Source organism: Gekko japonicus, unplaced genomic scaffold, assembly GCF_001447785.1.
Source record: "Gekko japonicus isolate JY-2015 unplaced genomic scaffold, Gekko_japonicus_V1.1 scaffold1729, whole genome shotgun sequence".
Taxonomy (NCBI): Eukaryota; Metazoa; Chordata; class Lepidosauria; order Squamata; family Gekkonidae; genus Gekko; species Gekko japonicus.
Genome location: NW_015170938.1, coordinates 251,676 through 277,516, shown reverse-complemented (window position 1 = coordinate 277,516; position 25,841 = coordinate 251,676). Strand labels below are relative to the sequence as shown.

At 44.1% G+C, this 25,841-nt stretch overlaps 1 protein-coding gene across 5 annotated transcripts in view; it reads right to left on the bottom strand.

Annotated features, from left to right (window-relative positions):
* The window catches only part of IGF2BP3 (insulin like growth factor 2 mRNA binding protein 3), a 138,867-nt gene that overhangs the window by 95,416 nt on the left and 17,610 nt on the right, over positions 1-25,841 (bottom strand). For all 5 annotated transcript variants that reach the window (XM_015418861.1, XM_015418862.1, XM_015418864.1 and 2 more), the window contains exon 3: positions 8,891-8,939. In XM_015418861.1, coding sequence (XP_015274347.1) covers positions 8,891-8,939 — 49 coding nt within the window. The remainder of the gene's footprint in view (positions 1-8,890; positions 8,940-25,841) is intronic.

Genomic DNA, 25,841 nt, shown 5'->3' with positions numbered 1-25,841 from the left:
ATTGAAAAAAATGCTACATTAGCATTTCTTTTGTCTTTTCTAGATTGAAAGTCATTCTGTTACTTTAGGAACCGTCACAATGACTATGGACATTTTTATTTGGCATGAAATTATCACAACTAGCATATTAAAAATGTAGTGTATCCAAACAATTATTACAAACAGAATACCCACCCACATGCAAAAACAAAACTGAAACCTTTTTCTTTTCTTCTGCCAATAGCACCTCCTAAAGGAAGAAATGCATCTTGTTCTTGCATTGGAAAGTTCAGTTTGTAACCTAGGACTTGCTTGTCCTCAGTGCACAGAAATTAGATCAATCTGATACCATATACATATCCTAGTATATATGGTATATATATACAAGTGGATTTGGAAAATATTTGAACACCTTGTCTTAAAATATTTTATTCATCATGTTAAAATAAAACGTTCCATAATCAATTTTTTTCTTTTCTTTTTTCAATTTTTCCAATTTTTCAGAAAAAAACAAAAAAGGCTTCAGGAAAACAACTGAAAAGAACCTATTTCCCCTCCCGAAATTTTCTGTTTTTTTCCCGGGCCTTCACATCTCTACTTGAGGCAGTGTCAACATGAGTAGGCAACAGGGTAGAGGAAGAAATCCCAGTTCATACCTTAAACACAGTTTTAGGGGAAAACTTAAGAGTTGATTTCCATATTGTCATTTTTGGTATTACTTTTAGACAAAGCAAACACTGTATCTCTGCAATGCATGTATTCATTTAGAATATGTACATTTAGGAATATCAACACACAGCCAAAGGAGCTACTAAACCAGTGCCTAAGGCAGTGATAAAATGGGACAAGACTGAAGAAACTACCATTAGCAGATGCCGACTAGATTATATCAAGACACAGAAGTGAAAATCATATGTAGCCCCAAAGGCCAGACTACAGATTCTATCCCAACTTTTAATGGTGTTCAACAAGGTTCTCTTCTATGCCCTTACTTATTTAATCCATGTATCAATGATATCATCAAAGCAGCTTCAGAACTACTTCTCCATGCATCTATCCTTAATAATCAAGATCTTTCCAGTTCTAATTTATGCTGATGATACTGTGTTATTATCTCACACATCGGAAGGTTTGAAAGGCATGTTGTCTAGTTTTGGCTCCTACTGTGCTAATGAAGGTTTAACTACAAATGCTGCAAAATCAAAAGTAGCTGTCTTCACAGGAGGATGAACCCCAGAAATGAAAGGTCACTTTTTGGGAGTTCCCTTTTCAGAATGCTGGTGTTTCTGCAATACGGGGAAGATAGGTACTTTGGCTCATCTAGTTATCAAACTAGGACTGAAGGATGGCAAATATCAACACTGAACAACATTTAGATATTTAGGAATGATATTCTCCCAAGACCTATCTTGAAAAAATCAATTCCAATCTCTCTCTTATAAGATAACACCATATTTAAATGCCTTGATATTATTTTCACATGGAAGGAGGGAAGTATTACCCAGCAACTATACAGACTTTTTGGGGTAAAATTAATCACATGATACTTTATGACACTAGACTGTGGGTGAATGTATACCTGAGATTATCGAATCCTTATTAAAATTCCTGAGAAAAATAACCATGTTAACAAAGTGTGTATACGGTATAACCATTCAGCAAGAATTTGCAATTCAATAGAATTAGTAGTTTAGCTGGATGCATTTAGACTCAGGATTAAGATTCTTTTCAACTATAGATCTAAACTACTTTTTAGGACTTAAATCTATGGTAAAAAAAAATTTGTTCCTTTTACTATACCACATGAAAGCTGATACTGTAAACCTGAAACTATAATATTCCTTTAGTAATTTTTGTACTACTCTACTCTACTGTATTAACTTGCCTGCTTGTTATTTGTTATTTCTTACCCGTTAATTGTTACTTTTATTTTTTTATTTTTTCTTCTTGAAATTATTAATAAAATGTCATTTTAAAAAAAAGAAGAATGAACATAAACTACTTTTTAGACTAGGAGAAGATCCGTTCCAGAGTAAATGGAAGAGGCTGGATGATCAGAGACCAGAACAACTAGGCTTTATTCCAGCTTTACTATTCTTGATGGGAAGTGAGAAACTGCATTCCAAAGAGTCAAAAAGCAGCTACTGATGCTAGATTTCAGAAGCACAAATCAGAAAGCAATAAGGGTGTGTTCCCTTGTCTACAATTGACTTGAACCTCCAGCTACCTTACCAGTATACTTAAAGTCTGTGACTGTTCCCCAACATTGTGATTTATTTATTTTTTTGTTTGCTAGATAGGGCCATGGGTACTTACCGAGAAGGGTCCTTTTCCTCTGAGATAAGGAGGACACCTTGATGGGTGTTTTCCACCCTATCCTTAGGGAGGCAGGAACCAAAATTCACTTCCTGTCCTCTTGGTGGGACACGCCCCTCAATTCAGTTTAGGGACTCCCAAAAGCAGTAATGTCTGAAAAAACAACTTCTTAATAACTGAGCCAACTTCGGCTGAACTGCAAAAATATAAAACTATTAACAGAGAGCGAGATAGGGACAGGAAGGCCCAAACAGGTAAGTGTAAAGATATAGTGGCAGCAGAAAGGGATGACGATGATGCAGGAGGGCCAAGATGTCCTCCTTATCTCAGAGGAAAAGGACTCTTCTTGGTAAGTACCCAATGACCCTTTCTCCCTTTGAGAGGAGGACATCTTGATGGGACCTCCCATAGCAGTGTCCTCAGAATTCGGGTGGGTCATCGTCTGTATCTGCCATAACTTGTTGAAGGACTCTTCGCCCAAAGGCTGCGTTGAAGACGTTGATCTTATAATGCTTAATGAACGTGGATACAGAGGACCACATGGCGGCCTTGCAATTTTCATCCACTGTGGCTCGGCTGGATAAAGCCACGTTCGTTGCCGCACTGAACTGTTATGCCTGATGGGGGAACCAGCTTTTGTGCCCTATAAACCACAGCGATGCAGTACTTGAGAGTGGAGCTGATAGTAGACTTGGACATCTTACACCTCTTGTTGGGAGGTGAAATAGAGATAAACAGTGATTCCGATTTCCTAAAGTCATGAGTGCGGTGGAGAAAGGTCTTCAGCGCTCGCTGCATGTCCAATGAATGCCATAGTCTCTCCTTGGGATGAGATGGATTTGGGCAAAAGGAAGGGAGGCAGATCTCCTGAGATCTGTGAAATCGAGAGTTCACCTTGGGCTGAAACGTAGGATCCGTAGACAGAACTACTTTGTCCTTATGAAATACACAAAGTCTAGTGTTGGCAGACAGAGCACCCAGCTCAGACGCCCTATGAGCTGAAGTTACTGCTACGAACAACAATGTTTTCATCTGCAGCCACTTCAACGGAATCTCCTTGATGAGTTCAAAGGGATGCTTGGTCAAGGTGTTGAGGACTACATTTAGTTGCCACATAGGGAACCTGTGTGATGTCAGTGGGTCCTGAAGCTATGCTCCCTTAAGGAAGCGGCAGATACAGGGATGTCTAGAAATGCTCCAACTCCTGACCGTAGGTAGAATCGTAGCCAGAGCTGCCACTTGCCGTCTGAGCGTGGAAGCCCTCAGACCCGAATCATGACCATTTTGCAGGAAGACTAGAATATTCTTGATGTGAGGCTTCAGAGGGTCAACGTTCTTCCTTCTGGCCCATCTCACAAAGGCTTTCCAGGTGGTATTGTATATCCGACAAGTGGACTGTCATCTGGAGGCCAGCATGGTGTCAGTCACCTTGTCCGAGTAACCTAGTTTACGGAGGTGTTCCTGCTCAAGTGCCATGCAGTCAAGTCTAGCCAACCTGGATCCGGATGCCAGATGGGACCCTGGGTCAGCATGTCTGGGGTCACTGGTAGATGTAAGGGTAGATGGAGTGCCAGGCACTGGAGCTCTGAGAACCACGGCCTCCATGGCCAGTATGGGGCCACTACTATGATTTCCGTTTTCAGTTCTCATATCTTCCCTCAGAAGCCTTGGAACAACAGGAGTTGGTGGATATGCAAACATGAGTCTGAAGGGCCACTGGGACATCAGCGCATCCAGCGCTTCCCCATCTCTGTGATAGAATCTAGTGAAGAACAGATCCACCACCGGAAGACTGAATCTCTCCACTATGAGCTGGGAACACATCCTGCTTCAGGGACCATTCCCCTTCTTGCAGTTGCCACCGGCTGAGCCAATCCGCTCGAGTATTCAGGGTGCCCTTTACATGTTCGGCTTTGATGGAGGCTATGTTGAGTTCCACCCACTTTAGCAGTTTGGAGGCTTCCTGGTGAAGTCCTGAAGACCTGGAGCCCCCCTCGCTGTTTATGTAGGCTTTTTGGGCCCTAGGGGTTCTAGGAAAATAGTCTCTACTCCCTCTGGTCTAGACTCATCAGAGCCATTAGGTTAGTCAGTGTTTGGCTTAGGTTGAAGCTCTAAGGCAGACTGCGTCTTTTTAAGTAAATATTGATAATCAGGTTTGAAAAATCTCATAGAAGGCTCTTGGACCTCCATCTCCTCTTCCTCCTCCTCGTTTGATAGAAACTCCTCTTCCTCCCTATCTCCCAGCTCACTATCCTCAGCCTGGGAAAGATCTCACTGGTGGTAGTCATGTATTGCTGAAAAGAGGTCTTTTCTAGCTGCTTTGGTGGGCCAGTGTGGTCTATTTTCCTCTGAGAAGGGTATATCTGGTGCCCCCTGAGGAAGATGACTGAGGCAGGTATGCGAAGAAAATTGGCCCCCATCCCCCATGGAGGAGTCCCTGTGGAAGTTCGAGATTTCGTCCCTCATAACTTGTCTAAAGGCCATCATGACTTCAGGAGTGAAAATCACGCTACTGCCCCTCTCGGGGTTACTCACGAGTAGTCCCGCTGGTGGATCTGGGATCTCCGATGTGATTTTGGCATTAGGAATGTCCGAGACATCGTCAGCCTCCGTTGCTTGGCTTATGGAAGCGGCAACAGCCTTCCCCGCGTCTTTAGGGGGTCTCCTTTTAGCACCTTGATTCAAAATGGCGCCCACTCCTTGTTCCAGAGGCGAAGGCCACTTCTTAGCACACTTTTCTTTTGGCGTTGAGGAGCCCACTGCGGCAGCTGCAAAAGAAGCCGTGGCTTTCCCTTTGTTCGGCTTTGTCTTCAGGAGGGCATCCTCTCTCTCGGTCTCCGAAAGGAAGCCATCAGATCCTTCCCGGCCCGACATGCTCCAGCCGGGGTGTCGGGTGGGTATATAGATAGGGGAGGAATAAAGGCAAGGCAGAAAGGAATTAAGCCAAGGCAAGGGGTGGTGGAGAAAGGAGTCGATAAGAGAGAGGAGAGGAGATTTAGAGAAGCCCAGAAAAATAAAAGTAGTCAGAAGGTAATCTATAGGCACAAGTGCCAACTTTGTGCTGCTCTCCCTACTGAGGCAGGGGAAAAACTGAATTGAGGGGCGTGTCCCACCAAGAGGACAGGAAGTGAAGTTTGGTTCCTGCCTCCCTAAGGACAGGGTGAGAAACACCCATCGAGATGTCCTTCTCTCAGAGGGAGAATGAATGCTGTGGTAACCCCATAAATGAAAGGTCACTTTTCAGGGGTTTCCTTTTCAGAACACTGGTGTTTCTGCAATATGGGGAAGTTAGGTACCTTGGCTCATCTAGTTATCGAATGTCCCAAATTTAGCCAGGAGAGAGATGGGTTACCCCGATACTTGAGAAGAATCTGCTCACAAATATTAATCAGAACCTTTTATGTGATAAGGAGCCACCAAGTCACTTTAGCAACCCAGCTTAAAATTAAAAAAAAATTGGGCTCCCCCCCCCCCTCGGTGTGATTAAGGCTTAAGGCTGTGGCCAAAAGAGCTGTGGAAAGGAAAGGACAAGGCTGAACAAATGGAAACTTAGCCCAGGCAAGGCAAAATTGATGTTGGCTTGAGGTTCAACCAATCTTACTTGTGTAATCCAAACTGTTTTGGATCCAGTTTTCCAGTATCGGGGAAACCCTGGATCCAGCACTGCTGAATGACCAGGGGGCAGTGATGGCAAGGAATGCCTTTTGTGAGTTGGTATGCCAATTGCTTGCTGTTGTTTATGCAGCTTTGTATTCTTATTGGTTCTAAGTGGTACTGTATGCTAAGACAGTGTGCGGAAGTGTACCCGGGCTTGTTAAAGCCTTGAAGGTGCAAAATGCTTTATAACTCACAATTTGTCAGTAATTGATATTTTACATATAAAATTAGATTGTAAAGTCTAATTTTTGAAGCCTGATTACGTATCTTAGCTGGAGATTGCATGGACTGGTCTGTACTATGTGTGACAAAAGTTGGAGAAGGATAATTATCTGATCCAGGAAATGGGCTCCCATAAGACCCAGGCTGTTTGTATCAACTAGCTGAAACTGTTTTGAGAGAGGGCTGGTCAGATGTTCCCAGTAAGGGCTGCCAAGGGAGAAGAACTGTGTTCGACTGAGTTGCTGAATGACAGTGCAGGAGCTGAAGGGCTGGAGCAACTATAGATGGCATCTACCTTCTCACTGTAGCAACAGGATGCTGAATCAAGTGCTGAACTGTTTCCAACCTCTTTTCTCTAATGAGGTTTCCAAAAACCAGACTGATCTGATTACCCCATCATAAAGAGACAGGGGCACATGTACCTATAAAATCCAGTCCTTGCCCACTGAATGGGCCCATGAAAGAAATAGGGACTGCTGAGATTCAACAAATGCTGAAGTGGGGAGCAATTAAGGAGTCTCACTCTGACTGGGGAATACCTGTAGTTGTTAGGCCAAAGAAGTTATCAGAGGATGCCCCACCAAATATCGTTTCTGTGTAGAATTCAGAAAGTTGAACATTGAGGATCTGTACCCCACTCCTAGAACTGAGAGCTTAATTGAGGACTTGGCTCAGATTGCCTATATTAGCACCACTGATTTGGCATCGGGTTATTGGCAAATTCCTCTGAGCCCCAAGGCACCTGATAAGACTGCCTTTGTGTCACCTTTGGGACATTATCAATTTGTTAAAATGCCATTTGGATTAAATGGCGGTCCAAAGAGCTTTCAAATATTAATGGATTGATTACTTCATGGATTACCTCTTGCAGCTGCCTATCAGGATGATATGACCATCTACAGTCCATGAATCTCAGATTTTCCAAGGGGTGTGTGTGTGTGAGGCAAAGTATCCTTGATTCCTCCCAAGGGTTAACGTGAACAGTAATGGGCTTCTTCCATCTTGTAGGTGTTGCTAATTGGGCCTCTCTGCCTACATGGCCCTTATCATCTTCAAGGCCAGAGATAGGAATGTGATAGTAAGATCTTCATGAGAACCTGCAGCCCACCAGATGGGAGGGGGGAATCACGAGTGATGAGGTAACTTTCTAGAGCAAAGGTGTTGAACTCATTTGTTACAAGGGCCGGGTCTGACATAAATGTCACTTTGTTGGGCCAGACCATGTGTGCCATAAAATGTAACACAAAATACCAGAGATATAAACTTTATAAAGATGATTTTAGATGCCAACAGGAATGATTGGATTAGGTGTGATATGCAGATGGGTGGAGATACTAACATTGGTGTGATATACAGAGGCATGGAGATATCAGCATTACTAATGAGACAGGAAACCCAGGTCTCAATTTGGTACAGGAAGTTTCAGTCCAGGAGTTCTCTTACAAAGGAATTTCAAAGGGAGATTAGAAAGAGAGACTACTGAATTGCAACTGATAATGAAGCTCAAGACAATGCAGACTTCTGGATTGAACTAAAACCTAGGTTTCGTCTTTCATTAACCAATGCCTGCTATGGTCATTTGGCATCTGAAATCACTTCAGTTGCTCTTGGGTTGGATTGGAGGCTTGCAAGGGCCGGATCTGGCCCGTGGGCCGTATGTTTGACACCCCAGTTCTAGAGGATTCCAGCAAGAACATGTCCTGATTGGATTGTCATCATCACCTGATGCCGGTTGGCCAAAAAACTATAAATTGGGCTAAAAGTCTGGAGATGGGTTGGATTCTGATGGACTAAAGGCCTGGCCTATGATATGCTCATACTGCAATGTAGAGGACACTTAAGCTACAGCCTTTGACTTTGGGACTTTAAGATTGTGCCATCTAATGCAGGTTTCAAATGTGTTAGACAGTTAAGCTAATTTTTCTAATTTTCTTTTGCTGTATGATTTTAGAGTGGTGTGTTGCCTAGAGATAAAACTATTTCTGAAAATTATTCAAATAAAACTTCATATATTCCAGGACTGTTTTCTTGTGCGCACTAGCGTTGGGAAACCACAGGGTTCAGACTTGGATTCCTTGACAAAAGCCTTGGGCTTTTCTTCTATGCCACTTCTACATGATCCACTGTGAACAAATGTATAAAATTAATATTTGGGTTTTTTTCTCAATTATATTGATACAGCATTGTTTGTTTCTAACTACAGTATGTATCAGAGGCACAAGTTAAAAAGTCGTATTCTCATAATAGCCTGTATATTACTACCTCATTATTATGATTCTACTGAACTTTGCTTCTGGAAGTATGGTATGATGCTATGGAAATAACTAGTAAGAAGAATAATTACATGAAAAGGCTAGCGTTTCTATTTATAAAAGTTGCCACAATGCTATGTTTACAGGGAAGAAAATCACAGATGAACCTTCAATCACACAGAAAAGTCGCAATGTGTTTAAGAATTTATTGTTAGAACACATTCATCCCCTCCATTTATTCTTAAATGTCCAGGATTAATTGCTTACAAGAGTCATTTGGAAGGACCTGTTATTCAAACATGCAAAATATCTCCCCAGCCCCTTTGTTAAGAATTTCCATGTGTCAGGTGCTTGGGAGGAAGGAGGGAAGAATGGGTGGGGGGGAGAATGCAAAAGTAAAAAAGAAGATAAAGAAGATTTATCTTCTTAAAGTAGTACTTTAAAATTTTAACATGAATGCCTACCTCCCACTGCAAGTGTGGCGGGATATTTCTGATCTGAAGTTTTCGACTCCTAGGGATGGAAAGCAAAAACAAGAAAGACAATCTTAAGAAACAAAAATTTTCTTAGTGTACACAAGCCTTAAGACAGAAAGCAACTGAACACAAAGGAACAAGAGCAGTACAAAATAATGCATGCCTTGTTTCAAGCGGCTTGTTTTTTTTAAGTTAACTGAACAGATACTTCAAAGCTATTGCTCTTCACAATATTTTCTTAAGTCACGGAAGAACATGCAAAACCTTCTACTTCAAGATTACCAGTTCCTACTTCATAATGCTTAAAAACTGTATTAATTGCTTTTTAACCTGGAAATGACTATCACCAGGGTTTTTTTAATCCTCAAAAATGTCTTCTGCATATGAAATTATGCTAATTCATACAAAAGACAGTCATCTTAATTAACACTTCAGTTCCTAACAGTGTCACATTTCAGCAAGGTAGTTAGTAAACAAGGATTTATTTTGCAGTTCCTACAACAAATGTTAGCCACATCCTAAACTGATAAACAGCCAAGCAGTTTGCTTTCTCACTTCTTAACCCTACCCCCATTTTACCTAAAACAGAACAGACAGACACCAAAGATGCTATCCAACTTGCAGAATCTTCAAGGATGTATAGATTAAGTCAGCATACACCACACTAGTACTGTGGGCATTTTCTCTGGACTAGAAGGTTATTCTTACAAGAACTCAGAAAAACAAAGTAAGGAGCATTCCTGGGGTAGAGGGAAATGCAAATGCACCAGTACAAAATACACTGAATGTCATTAACTCCACAGACAATAGATGGATTTAAGAACATTAGACGGAAACAAGATCATCCATGTACTTGTTGTTGTTCAGTTGCACAGTCGAGTCCAACTCTTCACGACCACATGGACCACATCACGCCAGGCCCTCCTATCTTCGATCATGCATCAATAACACTGTCTAACCATCCATCCTTTTCCATTCCCTTCTTCTTTTACCTTCAATCTTTCCCAGCATCAGGGTCTTCTCCAGTGAGTGCTCCCTTCTCATTTGGCGGCCAAAGTATTTGAGCTTCAGCTTCTGGCCTTCCAGGGAACAGTCAGGGTTGATTTCTTTTAGTATTGACTGATTTGATCTCCTTGCAGTCCAAGGGACTCTCAAGAGTCTTCTCCAGCACCATAATTCAAAAGAATCTATTCTTTGGCGTTCAGCCTTCCTTATGGTCCAACTCTCGCAGTCATATATTACTACATCCATGTACTACTCAGTTTGTTTTATTTATTTCATTTATACCCCACTTTTCTTGTTGAACCTGGGCTACCATGATTCCAGTCCATGCTCAAATAAGTGATTGTGTTAAAATCTGATTAGATATTTCTAAGATTCAGGAGATTTCTGTTCTGTACAATGAAACAACATTTTGTAATTTGAGCTGAGAACACCAGAAACTTCTCTCGGGCAAGCCCTGCTGAAATGAGGAATTCTAACAAGAAACTCTAGATGTGCTCTGGGAAACTTTAGCTTTGAAAGCATTCTTTGCTTATAGTTTTTTTAAAGGATCAGAATACCTCTAATCTTTTGCCTAATTACATCTGATCAAATACTCAAGGTCTGCATCTCTTAAAACTTATACAGCAATAATTCTGAAGATTATTCAGTTTCATGAATATGGATTTTTCTATGTATCAGTATTTAATACTCAGTGAAACCAATTAATCTTTCCCACAACAAGAATGTTCACATAACGGAAATGAATGCTAGTTGATAAGAGATAAAAATGAGCTCTGCAATGAAGATTATATAATCAAAAACAAGATTCAATATTTATTTGTGGTTATCATAAGGCTGATCTGGGTTTATTCCCTCACATTGTTTCAACTAAGAAAGTAACACATTCCAACACTACAAAGATGGGGGGACAAAAGGCTGCTATTAAGAAAGATATCGAAATGTTAGCACAGTTGGCATACTTTTAATTCATTTAATTTTAGCACTATTTAGCATAATTTTAATTAATTTGATTATTTGATTTATATCCCCCACTCTGTCTTAAAATATTTATATGCATGCTTTCCTTATATAAATTATCAGGCAAAAGTTAAAGCCCATTTGTTAGAACCCAATTCACATTATCTCCAAAATCATTACAATTTTTTTAAACCTTGTATGGAAAAATTAAACCTTATTGGCAAGACCACCATACATACACGATTAGTTTCATTGAAATGTCATCTATTGCCATTTTCCATAAGGCTGTCTTGTGGGGACAACCCCAACAACAGATTTAACTCACACCTGGAATCAGTCAAACCTATGGTATTTAACACAGATTTTGCATAGTACCGAAATGTCTCGCTTTGCAGAACGAAAGTATGCACACCTTTCCCTTCCAGATAAGACTGGTCAACTTTCCTTTAAACATCTAACTTCTAATATTACTACAAGCAATTAAATTTCATTCACAGTCACATGAGAGGCCAAGAGCCATCTTTACTGCTGGAATTTTAATGGATCCAGACTACAGTATCTTCAACTTAATTCTTTTTTGTTTTCCTTCAACATTACAGTGTCAGACCAGAGGTTTATTATTTTGGAAAGCTATTTGTTATACTGGCCACTTTTTATTTGCTCTATGACTATGAAGCATGCTTAAAGAAAGTTAACTAATGCGTTTGGATCTTATAGATTCTCTCAATGTCACTTTTTTATTTTCCATGGGGAAGTAATACATTGCTTTTCAAATACAATGATTAAAAATCAATTACTTTAAGTGCATAGTTATCAAATACCACTAAAATTAAGACAAGCTTTACTGTTTGGCATACTAAAATGCTTTGACATCATCTTCTTAAAAAAATTATGTTCTGCTGAAAGCAAGTAGAACTGAAAGGTAAGTTACACAAACATATATGCAAGTGTAATGAACTTTCAGTGGTTTTAATCATATCAGTAGTAATTAGCACCTAATCAACAGTGCAGGAAATTAAGAATTTACAGCACTGCAGTAGAATTCCAATAAATCAAGGCCATTGCCAAGGATAGTTAGTATACTACATCAACAGGAAAAAAAACCCTAATTGGGTGAACAAATATACATGTACTAAGAAGAGACTTCCTGGTACTAAGGTGGCCAACTGTCTGGGGGGAAAAAGTACTGTCCCTTTAACAGAGGCTTAAGATGTTATTTACCACATTATAGGATTTAGCTCAATGCCATGAAAAATTACAGCTGGCCATTTCCATACATGAAGCCTCTGTTAAAAAGACAGGACATTTTCCACCAGGCCTGCTGGCAACCCAGCCTGATGCATTTTATTTAAAACAAAGAATTAGTTGAACAACTTAATCTGGTAACTGGAGACTTCTTTAGCATTTATACTGATTGTCTCTGAAGAACAAGATCAATTATATTGCTCAATAAGAGGCAGCATCTCAATACAAGTAGCACTTAAATGCCCTTTCAAAAACACCCACACCCACTACAGCAGCTTTCTTCAATGGAAATAGTATTGAATTCCAAAACCTGCAGCTATGTTATTAAAACAACCAGGACAAACTTCACACCATAGCTTTCAAATTCCCCATCCTGTGTTAAGTGGTCTTCAATAATGGAGCTAGAAGGTTGGCTTTAGACAGCAGCATTCTCTTCTCTCCATCTTGAGTTTATAGAGAATTACCTGGAAAGATGGAAGTCATGCCTGGCACATGCAAGACATTTTCTTGCTGCATCATGGCCACTGCATCATGGGTTAGATCCAAAGAGCTAATCTAGGCTTCAGCATGCAATCCTATGCAGTTAACCCTGGCTAAGCTCACTGATTTCAATGGACTTAGATGGGAACAGCCCCACACAGGGCCACATTGCTAGACTTGAAACATGCCCTGTAAAGTTTTTGGCTTTTCAAGTTTGAATGCTGTACTAAACTGCTAAGTGACTCTTCTTGTTTTCACGAATAGTTTGCTATGTGCCATGTTAGGCTACTGTTTGAGAAACAAACACCTAGTGACCCACCAGGTGCACAGAATTAGAAAGGCTATTGTACAGATCTTCAAATTTTAATACAATGTTCCCAAAGACATTTTGCACTTCAAGAAGTTAAGAAACTGTAAAAAGATGGCTTGGATTCTCTGGCGTGTCTAAGATAAAGTTCTCAGCTCTCACCCTTCCCCTGGGAGTCTGAGACTGCAGACACTGATGCTGCTGGACAAGAAGCCACATGGCCAAGACAGCTGCAGTGAGAAAAGGACCCAGGGCCAATTACCCTCCTCTTTACTCTTCTGTTCGTCAAAATTCTGTTGGCACAAGAGCGTTGCCAGCCTGGTTGTCCCTGCTCAGTGCAGTGCACCAGGCCCTGTGGCTTTCTGTCCACTTGGGAGAAACCACCACTTTTCAGAGGAGCCAAGGCACTTTGATCATCATTCCCACCACTGCATACTGGCCAGCTACAGTGAGTGGCTTCAGTGGCTTCTAAGAGGACAGATTCTCTGACAAGGTACCCAACCATCTGACTGCATCTGGCAAAGATGTGGTAGCTGCTATAGTGAGTGCAACACCGCAGCTGGGAGACAGAAAGTTTGGTGGGGAGAAACAGCTGCCTCACAGTACAGCTGGCTAGTGGTCAGTCAAACAAGCCTATGCCCATGTGCATCTGACTGCAAGTCATGAGGTGGAGAAAGAATAGGAGAAAAGGAGAGGCTAAGATGCTGGTGGGCTGAACTCATTCTCCAGTTGTTCGCCACCCAGGAATAACTGCATACAGAGATGATAACTCAGCTGAAGCAAAATTTTTAGGAGAAGGCTGGCTTTGCTCAAGGGGTGGGAGGCATCTACTGATTTTTATGGTGTCCTTCCTCCAACTGCTGAAAGTGGTAAGGATACACAATACCTGATATGTAGAGTACTTGACAGGAGAGACCCCAGCTTAACCCTCCGGTTGGCTAAGTGGCATCATAGACCAGAGCTTGGCGTGGGCCACAGCTCCAATGAAGGATCATTCTAGTCTATGTAACAGAGTTGTGTACCAACATTTTTATTTTTTTTTTAAAGAAGAGGTGTGAAATGTACTGGAAAGAGGGTTTTTTCCTTACTCAGGCTATTTAATGTGGATACAGTTGAAATCACAGCGTGGGCCACATTCACACTGACCTGTATCTAGAGCACATGTGTCATCTGAGCACACATAGTTAGCAATATAACATTTTTGGAAATATAGAGGTAAAAGAAAAAAAAGATTTTTCCCTGTGGGGTTTTCTTTTGGGGAGGGGGGTGGGGTTAGGAAAGACTGAAATATATTGCAATACTTAATTTCATATCAAACCTAAATTTATTTTACTGATTTAACATAAAATGTATTATTTATAATTTAATATAAATTGTACTATTTGACATATTTATGAATTTTAAAAATGTAAATTCTTAATTTTGTATAAGAAAATACTGCAGTACTTGAGAGAGTTGAAAATTGCTGTATCCTATTCTGCCTTAACACCTTTAGCTCACTTCTTGCTCTCTGAGAGGTAGAAAACAAAGCCTATAGTAAACAAAAGAAGCTCATTTGGATAGATAATATTTGGATACCAAATTATAACACTGAAAAAACTGAACTCTTTAATAATGCATTAACATATTACAGCAAGTTAATTGTTACCAAAAGTATTCACATTTAAACCTTCAAATCCTTGAAAATATGTTGAATATGTCTTCAGTACACCCAGGAATTATCATCAAATGCTGTTCATCCTATACTTTTGAATAAACCTTGCCTTAAAAAAAACTTTTCACTTGTTTATTTATAGTCTACATTTCTCGCTGTGATGTGAGACAAAAGGGGGGGGGGAATCATATGAGCTCCCCAAAATTTCCCAGTTTCCTCAATGGAAATTGTTTAAAGTCCTAAGACTTTTTCAAATTATACACTTTGAGTGCGAAAAACCTTGTCTTAGGAGGAATCTCCCTCATTCCAAAACCTCACAAGAAGGTTATTTTTTTCCAGTGATCATTCAAATCCCACTTTTTTCATTCAATAAACTGAAGAGTCCGGGGGTGGGGGATGACTTTCCTCCTAATTTTTCCAGGTCTTCACATCTCTACACACAGTAACATACACCCTGAGAACTCAGTGGCAAAGCTGGGTTCAAGACCGTTGCCAAAATGTCTGCTTGAGAAAAGAGTGCAATCCATTCCAAAAACAGGTATTTCCCCCAGTACCCAGTCACTCAAGAACTCCTCTGTAATATCAAATCTGTCCTCTACAGGGAACTTAATCACAACCGTCCTCATTACTGATTCCAGATGTTTGTTCAAGGAAAGAATTACTATACTTGGATCTGATGAAACGAGAAAGAAAGTTAGATGTCCTCAGCATATCAATGACACCTCAATCCATACCTCTGGATGATCTCCACCAGTAGTTAGTGGCAGGAAGGAGGAACATAAATGTAGTAAATAAATATATTTCCATGTAAGGGTTCACAGGCACAGTGGACAAAATTGCCACTTGTGGCATTCTCTAGGAGAATCCTCATGAAGAGTAGCCCCCAAGCATAATCTCCTGGAACTTGCTCTCAAAAAAAGCAGTGCAGTGCCCCATCTTTCCCCACCCCAAATCAAAAATGTAAAATGCCCATTATGAATTTAAAGACAAGGGGAAAAGACAATTCTCCCATTACTTCTACCTTCCACAGGAGAAACAGAAATGTGGAAGTTATACTGAAATATGGTTTGGTTCCACACTAGCATTTTCATGAGCACCAGGATTTCCAACGGCTCAGTGTGATTTTCCTACCTCCTGCAACAGGCTAAAATGCCATTCTTCCCCCCCCCCCTCCAAAACACTAGTCTGGATCCCCGCCTATAAGCAATACTTATTTTCTTACCAAACCTAAGCTTATGTTAACATAGAATGAACTGTAGAATCAGCTAACATACCAACGGTACTACTTGGCTGAGCGGATCAGAACGACCATTGGTACTCACTGTGAGGGGTCCTTCTCCTCTGAGGTCAGGAGGACATCTCCATGGGTTATTCCCACAGTGCCTTTAGGGAGGCAGGAAATAGTTTTTTCCCCTTCCTGTTGGTGCCTCCGGAATAGCCCATCCTCAGTTCTGGGACTCCGAAAGCAGTGCTAGCAGCCGAACCTGAAAGACCTTGCCCTATAAAAACATAACTTTGAACAGTAATATCAACTTTGCTCAACTTGGCAACTCCAAAAGAAAGACTCTGCAATAACACGCAGGTCAAAGGTAAGAGAGGATTAGAGAGAAGAATCTCCAGCACAGAGAATGATAGTAAAGAAGATGACAGCGGGATGGCCGAGATGTTCTCCTGACCTCAGAGGAGAAGGACCCTTCACGGTGAATACCAATGGTCGTTCTCCCTCTGAGGTGGAGGACATCTCCATGGGACCTCCCAGAGCAGTGTCCTTTATTTGGGTAGGTCATCTTCTTCTTCCACTGAAACGACTTGCTGAAGAATCCTTCTCCCAATTGCTGCATCCGCAGAAGCAACAGTGTTAATCTTGTAATGACGCACGAAAGTGGAGATGGAAGACCAAGTGGCTGCTTTACAAACTTCCTCCACTGAAGCTCTGTTGGCAAATGCTGCGTTGGTTGCTGCACTCCTCAAGGAATGAGCTGTAATGCCACTAGAGACCTCCAGTCCCAATGCCCGGTAAGCTTCCATGATACAGGACTTCAGAGTCGAACTGATGGCAGACCTCGACATCTTCTTTCCCTTGTGCGGCAGAGATATATTGATGAACAAAGATTTCGTCTTTCTCCAAGCCTCCGTTCTAGCAAGGAAGACCTTGAGTGCTCTTTTAACATCCAAGGTATGCCAAAGACGTTCCTTTGGGTGTTTGGGATGAGGACAAAAGGTAGGCAAGCATATTTCCTGCGAAAGATGAAAGGTGGACGCCACCTTAGGCTGGAAAGTAGGGTCCATCCGGAGCACCACTTTGTCCTTATGAAAGACACAGAGGGAAGACCTTGCTGACAAGGCTCCAAGTTCAGATACTCTCCTAGCTGACGTAATAGCAACGAGGAACAGCATCTTCATCCTCAACTATTTCAGCTCTACCTCCCTGAGAGGTTCGAACGGGGCCTTGGTGAGAGCATTCAACACTATGTTCAACTTCCATGTTGGGAAACGATGTACTTGTGGCAGAGATCTGACCATCGCACCCTGCAGGAAAAGTTGAATGTGCGGGTGTCTGGTCAACTTGAAGCCTTCCAATGACGGCAGAACTCTGGACAACGCCACTAACTGTCTGCGAAGAGTCGATGACTTCAGTCCCGTGTCCAATTCCTCCTGTAAGAACGCGAGAAGAGAAGCTACCGAAGGTGACAACGGATTCACACTCTTGCGCCTACACCATCTCACAAACGCCTTCCATGTGGTGTTATATATGCGGATGGTGGACTGACGCCTGGATGCCAATATGGTGTCCAGGACCTGAGGGGAATATCCTCGTCTTGCTAGATGACACCGCTCAATCGCCACGCGGTCAAACATAACCAGGCTGGGTCTGGATGCCACACCAGATCCTGAGACAGCATGTCCGGAGAAACTGGTAAAGTCAGTGGAGGGAGAATCGACAACTTGTGCAGAGCTGAGAACCACAGCCAACGGCCCCACCCCAGAGCCACCAGGATGACCTCTGCTTGGAGTTCCCGGACTCTGCGGATGGTTCTGGATATCAGAACAAATGGCGGGAACGCATACATCAAGCCCTAAGGCTACGTCATCATGAGCGCATCTGTCGCCTCCGCCTCTTGGTGGAAATATCTGGAGAAGTACCTGGGAATCTTGTGATTCTCTGGAGACACGAACAAATTCACCAGTGGACGTCCGAAGTGGTGCACCAGTTCGTCGAAGAGTCTTGGATGAAGCGCCCACTCCCCCTTCTGGATGGTCTCCCTTCTCAGCCAATCCGCTTGTACGTTCTTGATCCCTCTTATGTGCTCTGCCCTTAGGGAAGCAACGTTCCTTTCCGCCCAGGAAAGAATTTTCATAGCTTCCTTGTGCAGCTGCAAGGATCGGGACCCACCCTGTTTGTTGATATGGGCCTTGGCGGACATGTTGTTTGTCCTCACCAAAACGTGTTGATTGCACAGACAGGATGAAAAGTGAATCAGGGAGAGATGAATCGGTCTGAGCTCCAGAAGGTTGATAGGGAGCGTCTTTTCGGTTGGAGACCAAATCCCCTGGACTGGCGAGCCCTCTAGCGTCACCCACCAACCCAGGAGACTGGCATCTGTGAACAGGTCCCTGGTGTGACTGACATAGAATGTCTTGCCGGTCCGTAGATTGTCCATGTCTGTCCACCATCGGAGGCTCTTCTTGACCTTGAGGGGCACCTGAAGGTTGATGGCCCTCTTCTCCATGATGGAGAGTTGATGATGTTGTTCAGTCGCACAATCGAGTCCGACTCTTCGCGACCCCATGGACCAGCTCCCGCCAGGCACTCCTGTTTTCCGCCGTCCTCTGAAGTTGACTCAATTTCATGTTCGGGTCATCGATGACACTGTCTAATCATCTCATCCTTTGCCGTCCCCATCTTCTTTGACCTTCAATCTTTCCCTCTTTCTTTCTTCAATCTTCAAAAAGAGTTGATAGGGGCGGAGAAACACCTGTAGAGGCCTGGCGTGCATACGGCCCATTGCAACATGTCGATGCTGGCGATCATCAGGCCCAAGAGTCTGGCCAACTCCATGAGAGGAGAGACCCTGCTGCAGTAGACCCTTGAGGCAGAGTCCTTGATCTTCTTGGCTTTGGCCATTGGAAGAGAAAGAGCAGTGCGAGCAGTATCTATCACAGCACTGAGATGTTCGACATGTTCCGCAGGTATCAGTGAACTCTTCTCGAAGTTGATAATAAAACCGTGACTCTGCAGACACTGTAACATCCTGTCGGTGTTCTGGACAGCTTCCTTCTGACTGTTGGCCCGGACAAGCAGATCGTCTAGATAGGGATGGACGTGGATCCCCTGGCTCCTGAGGTGTACAACAGGATTGATGATTAACTTTGAAAAGAGCCAGGGCACCGTAGAGAGACCAAAGGGGAGTGCCCTGAACTGGAAATGGAAATTGCATATGCAGAAATGAAGAAACCGTTTGTGAGCTGGATGAATGGGCACACAGAGGTACGCCTCCGTGAGATCAATGGAGGTCAGATATTTGTTTGGAGATAGAGAGTTCGCTACCGCCTTCAGAGTCTCTATACGAAAATGTCTTAATCGTATGAATTTGTTCAGGAACTTGAAATCCAAAATCGCTCTCCAGTCTCCATTCCTTTTGGGAACCTTGAATAATATGGAGTAAACTCCCTGTCCTCTCTCCCCAGGAGAAACTGGTTCGATTGCCTTGATGTCTAGCAGATGTTGTACAGCCTTGGATATAATGGATCTCTTGTTCTCAGACCTGCTTGCGGGGATCTCAGGAACTTCTCTGGTGGCTGCCGTAGAAATTTTATTGAATACCCGTGGGACACTACCTCCACTGCCCAGGCGTCTGCCTGAGCCTCTGACCAAGTCCCTGCAAAGTGGAGAAGCCGTGCCCCAACTGGAATGGAAGGATAGTAATGCCTGTTTGGGCTTGGTGTCTCTGTTTCTTCTATCATTCCTGTTGAAGGGAAATCTGTGAAATCGGGATGGGAAGGAACCACTCTTGCTGGATTGCTTGGATGCCTCCCATGGCGCCTTTTTGGTGCCGTGATGAAATCTGGGCAAGGAATGATGGGAACGAAAGGACTGACTTCGTCTGTCAGAGCGTCTGAGAGACCTGGGCACGGCCTTCTTCTTATCCCTGGTCTCCACCAGAATTTCATCGAGGGCCTCACCGACGATCTCCCTGAAATGGATACGCCGTCACGATTGACTTGGATGAAGCATCGGCCTGCCACACCCTTAGCCAAAGAAGTCTCCGAGCTACTGCCGTGGACGCTGTGACTTTGGATGCAAAGGAAATAATGTCCAGAGTGGCATGTGCCGTAAAAGCGTTAGCTTTGAGGATGCGTGAAGCTCCCTCGAGTAAACTGTGATTATTCACGGGAATGAGTTGGATCAGCTTCCTCACCCAGACTATGGCAGCTCTAGAAGCGATGGATGCTGTGAATGCCACTCTCACCCTCATGGCGACCGCCTCGTGGATCCTTCTGAGCGTTGCCTCCACCTTCTTGTCAGTGGCATCCCTGATATTGCCTGAACCGTCCCTCAGAAACGAGACCAGACGATTGGATCGCTGCCACGGGACCATCAACAGGCGACACGTGCAATAACTCATTAGCATAATTAGGCAGTGCATACAATTTTTTTTTTGGCAAATGCTGGAAATTGCCTATTCACCATGGGCTTGTCTCACCCTGACCTAAGCTGGCATTCGAAATACTCAGGGAATGGGGAAACCTTCTCCGTATGCTCCTCTGGAGGAAAAAAATTCAGAATTGCCTTCAGATTTAGACTTAAATTTAGCTCTGGCTGCCTTCTGATACTTTGAAGGTGGCATATCACGCAACTCAAGTGCCTTAATGGCCTTTGTCAAGAAGTGCTGATAGTACTCAACTCAAAAAAAGCGACTGGACTGTTCAGACAGCTTCAATTCCTCTTCCTCCTCCACAGGTAAAAACTCACCCTCTTCCCTGTCCTCTAGGGAAGATGCATTGGATTCCACTTCCTCCCTCCAAGTTTCCTCAACTGTATTTCTGGGAGGGGAGGGGCTTTTTTGCTGCCTTAGTTAGCCAGCCAAAAGGAGAAGTACCTGGTGGGGAGGGCTCCTGAGGAGTAGGGACCCTGGGCCGAAGCTGAGCCAGTTCTTGCTGGATAGACTGCCGAATCATGGCCATCAGGTCTGAAGATTGAATGGAAATCCCTTGATCAGGGGACTACCCCGCTGTGAGCCGGTTGCAGAATCTTCCTGCTGCTGTAAAACGGGCTGGGAGAGGCATGGCTGCCCACTATCTGCCCCCACGGCTCCTGTAGAGGTTCCTTGGAGGGTACCAAGACTCGAAGCCGGACCCTCAAAATGGCCACTGCCGGCCCACATGCACGCCAAAGGAATGGCGGGCTCTTTGTCTGCAGGCTGCTGGTGGCGCTTCTGGGCACGCTGCGCCGCCACCGGACCAGCCACCATTATCGGAGGCACCTGATCGAGTCGCGAAGACTGGTTGGCCCCGGTATCGTTGCATGCCGCCGCCGCCAGCACATGTCCCTCGTCGCCCGAGGAGAACTCCTCGGGAAGTTCCTTCGCTGCCATCGCGAATCAGTCATTTGGTTTGGGTTTAGGGATCAATTCTAAGGCAGACATGGTCTTCTTAAGCAGGTACATATAGTCCTCTGATCTGAAAAAATCTCATGGATGGTTCAGGAACCTCCATTTCCTCTTCTTCTTCTTCTTCTTCATCTGAGAAGAACTCTCCTTCCTCTCTCTCTCCAATCTCAGTATCTTCAACTTGTGAGAGGTCCCACTGAGGGTCTGTCTGCATATAGCAAAAATTAGTCTTCCTAGCAGCTTTGGTTGGCCAGCATGGTCTTTCTTCCTCTAAACAACCAGAGCCCATTTCCCCCTGAGGTCTACAGCTGGGGAATGCATGGGGAGGATCCTGAAACCTATCTTCTAATTGGGGAGCCCTGTGTAGGTTGGCGAGCTCTTCCCTCACTGTGTCTTTAAAGAATTTTATTACTTCGGGCATTAAAAGCGCGTTACCATCCCTGATGGGGTTACTCACAAGTAGACCCGGCTGAGTCAAATTGTCTCTGTTTGGAATTTCAGGAATGTCTTCCGCGTCCATAATATGGCTTGTGGAAGCAGCAACAACTGCCCCGCAGCCTCCCAGTCCCTCCTTTGGGGATTTGCGCTTGGCCGCCAATTCCAAAATGGCGCCCGCATCGTGCTCCAGGGCCGGAGAGCAGGGCCGCTTTTTGGCACCTTTATCTTTTGGTGCTGCAGAGCCCGCTGTGGCAGCAGGGGTGGAAACCATGCCTTGCTTTTGCTTAGAGGCTCTTTGGGCTGATAGCAATGCCTCTCCTGACTCGTCTTTGGAGAAAAATCCGTCTGAGTCGTATTTCTCCGACATGCCCTGGCCAGGGCGTCAGGTGTGTGTGGGGGAGACAGGGAGAAGAAAGGGTAGAAGAAAAGTAAGCCAGTAAAGTCGGCAAAGGAGAAAAGGGGGGGGGGAGAACAGGAGACCAGGAAAGCGAGAATCAGAAAATGAGAGAATTTGGAGGGAAAAGGCTGCGAATAAGAAAAAGGCTGCTAAACAGGCACGACTGCTAACAGAGTGCTGCTTTCCCTATTGAGGCAGGAACGAAACTGAATTCAGGGACGTGTCCCACCAAGAGAACAGGAAATGAAAGTTTGGTTCCTGCCTCCCTAAGGATAGGGTGGGAAACACCCAGCAAGACGTCCTCCTCTCAGAGGGAGAAGTACCATGGCATCTAAAGTGGCATCAGCGGTGAAAGAAATGGCCTTTAGAACTCTATTGGCGCCCTCCTGTAGCCTTAGATCATTTTCAGGCAACATCTGGATTAATTTTCACATCCAAATGATAGATGTTCTGGATACTGTGGAAGCAGTGGAGGAAGCCTTAAGCGCCAATGATAAGGCCTCATGAGATCTTTGCAGTGCGAAATCAGACCTCTTATCTATGCTGTTCCGAAGATTGCCGTGCCCGTCCTCAGAAAGAAGCCCAGATGATTGCAGGGTGGCCACAGGAATGTCTACGGCTGGAGTCTGAAAAATATCTGAAGCAGCAGATGTTATAGGGTATAATTTCTTAAGGAGACCTGGATGGGCTTGCTGGACGGTGGTTTAGCCCATTCTTCCTTTACCTTGCACATATAAAAGTTTGGAAAAGGAAAGGCTCTCTCTGAAAGATCAACTGGAGGAAAGAATTCATCAGTAATTTCTGACCCCTCAAAATTGTCTTGGTCAACGGGGCATTTGTTGTTTGCCCTCTGTAATTTTTGAATCTTCAGGGCTGAGACTGTTTTAGACATCAGATAATGTAGGTCTTCAGCCTTAAATAACCTAAAGGACTGCTCAGAGGTGACCGGAACCTTCTCCTCTTCCTCATCATTTGAGCTAAATTCTCCTTCAACTTTTTCACTGGAAGCATTGGAGATATCCCCCCCCCCCGCAGAAGGATAGGGGTACTGGAGTATCTGGGAAGGCCTTTTGAGCCGCTTTTGTGGGCCAGTTTTTCTTACCCCTGTATGGGGAAGGAGAAGAGGAGGAAGACCATGAACGTGTGGAACGCGTTCCTGATTTACAAAAACAGGCTATTTCTTCCCGCATGGCTCTCCTGAAAAAGGCCATGGCTCTGGGGGAAATGGGATCAGACCCGGGTTCGGTAACATTACCACTGGAAGTTTCATCTCCTCCTTCTTCCCTCAAGGCAGCATCAGCAGGATCACTGGCTGCATGGTCGGACCCGCTATGACTCACAGTCTCGGGTTGCTCCCTGGCGGGCAGTGTAATATGCCGACCCCTCATTGAAAATGGCCGCCGCCATTATCGCGGGGTCCGGGAGCGTGTGGGAAAGGGAGCTTCTGAGCCACGGCCCACTTCTGAGCTGCACGCTCTCTTTTTCGCTCCTCTCTTTCCAAGCCAATGTGAGACGAAAGGGCTTCGCTGTCTCCCATGTGTGCCATCAGCACTTTTGGGGGAGGCGTCACAAGAAAGAGAGAGAAAGAAGGCGAAGAGATAAGATACTCTTTTTTTTTTTTAAAGACGAAGCTGAAGAAGAATGAGGAAAAAGAAAGACCAGTATAGTAAGTTAAAGAAACAGGAAAGTTGGATAGGAAAGCTGAACAAGAAACTAGATCAAAAGCGAAAGTTAGGCAGAGCCTAAATTTGCTGCTCTCCCTATTGAGGCAGGAAGAAAACTGAGTTGCGGGTGACTCCCACAACAGGAAACAGTTTGAAGTTCCTGCCTCCCTAAGAGATGGATGGCCTCCACCTCAGAGGGAGAACTGCTAACCCTTTCCCCAACTCCCTTTGGCTTTGGGTACTCAGTCTCGACTAAAGGAAATAAGGCAAGATAAGAAAAGAAGGGAGGGAATTTTAAAGGCAGAAGGTGGAGCTCAGGGAAACTCCAAAAGAACCCTACCCCTGTGCAGAAGATATGGCTGATGTGGGAGGGTAAGAGCCCACACACACACACACCATACCTTGCAGAAAAGTTCAACCATGATTTCCACCAGAAGATTCTACTCCAAAGCTGAAGACTCTTTCTAGCTTGACAAGCTTACATTTTTGCGTGTTAATAACATAGTTAAATATTATGTAACTATAGAAAAACAATTTACCAAGAGAATTAACTTACCAAGAGATTACATGAACAACTGTGTGGCTGGGGGGGTGGGGTGGTAATGCAGATCACACAATGCTCACACTACTAACAATGTCTGTCAGATTACAAGGAGAACTTTTCCATGGATTTCTAAAACATAACAAAATTCTCCCGCCACCTGGGAGGCTATTACAGATCACGTGATTGCTACGAGAAAACAATGCCACGTGGTTTAGTACCAATCTTCTTTTAAATTGTATCATTACAGAAGTTATTGTAAAATTATATACATTGTATTTAGTATCACAGCTAAACCAGAATACAACAGGCTCCCAATGAACTCTAAATTGGTTTCTATGTGAATGATGCCCTGAGCCGGATGGCCCAGGCTAGCTCAATCTTGTCATATCTTGGAAGTTAAGCAGACTTCGCCCTGGCTAGTATTTGGATGGGAGACCACCAAGGAATACCAGGGTTGTAACATGGAGGCAGGTGATGGCAAACCACCTCTGAACCTCTCTTGCCTTGAAAACCCTGTGTGGTTGGCCTTAAGTCATCTGTGACTTGACAGCAAAAAACAAAGGGGGATGTTGTTTATCAGCATCTCATTTTGGATATTTACTCCAAGTCTGAATTTAAGAATATGAGGTGTCTGGCTTAAATTCAGCCTGTATACCACTGTTAAAAATGTAAAAGAAAACTAGCAAGGAAGCCTCTTCATAGCAAATAAGCTCAAACTGGTTTCAATGTGGTTCGATGTTATACTAACGAATTTCTATCCAAAACTTCCAGAGCAGGCTCTCCCTCTGCTCTGTCTAACCAACAAGGAGCATTGTTTGCCTCTACTCCTCAGCTTATCAGAAACAAGATCAGACCTTAGTTTAATAACTCGCCCGCAGAACCAAATGGACCCCGTTCGGTTTCAGATGGCTCTGCGGGATCCGATGCCCCCTGGAGGCTCATTGGATGAGCTTTTGGAGGACTGGTATGACCGACTCTCCACAGCCATTGATGAGATCGCTCCCAGGCGCCCTCTGTGCTCTCATTCTAGGCTGTCCCTGTGGTATACCCAGGGGTTGCGGCTCATGAAACGAGAGCTAAGACGGCTAGAGAGACGGTGGCGGCGTGCTCGCGACGAAGCGTCAAGAACATACTATAGGACGCTTATGAGATCCTATGAGATGGCAGTCAAGGCTGCTAAGAGGGAGTTCTATGCAGCCAGGATTGCGTCTGCGAGCTCACGCCCAGCCCAATTATTTAGAACAATTCGGTCTTTGACAGCTCTGCCCCAAGGCAGACAAAACAGTAGGGAATTGGATATTGGCTGTGAGGCTTTTGCGAGCTATTTCGCAGATAAAGTCTTGACGCTCCGCCGTGACCTCCCTGCCACAATTGAAACAGTGAGCGAACTTGAGGCCCCTTGCGCGCCTTCGCAGTCTGGAGGAAGTTGACAGACTGCTCACATCTGTGCGCCCAACCACGTGTCGTCTTGATCCGTGCCCTTTCTGGCTCATTAAAGCGGGCCATGAGGGGTTTCGAGGTGTTGTAAGGGAGATTATCAACAAGTCTCTCTTGGAGGGATGGTTCCCTGAGGCACTCAAGGAGGCGATGGTCCGTCCTCTCCTGAAAAAACCAACTTTGGACCCGGCTGGATTGGC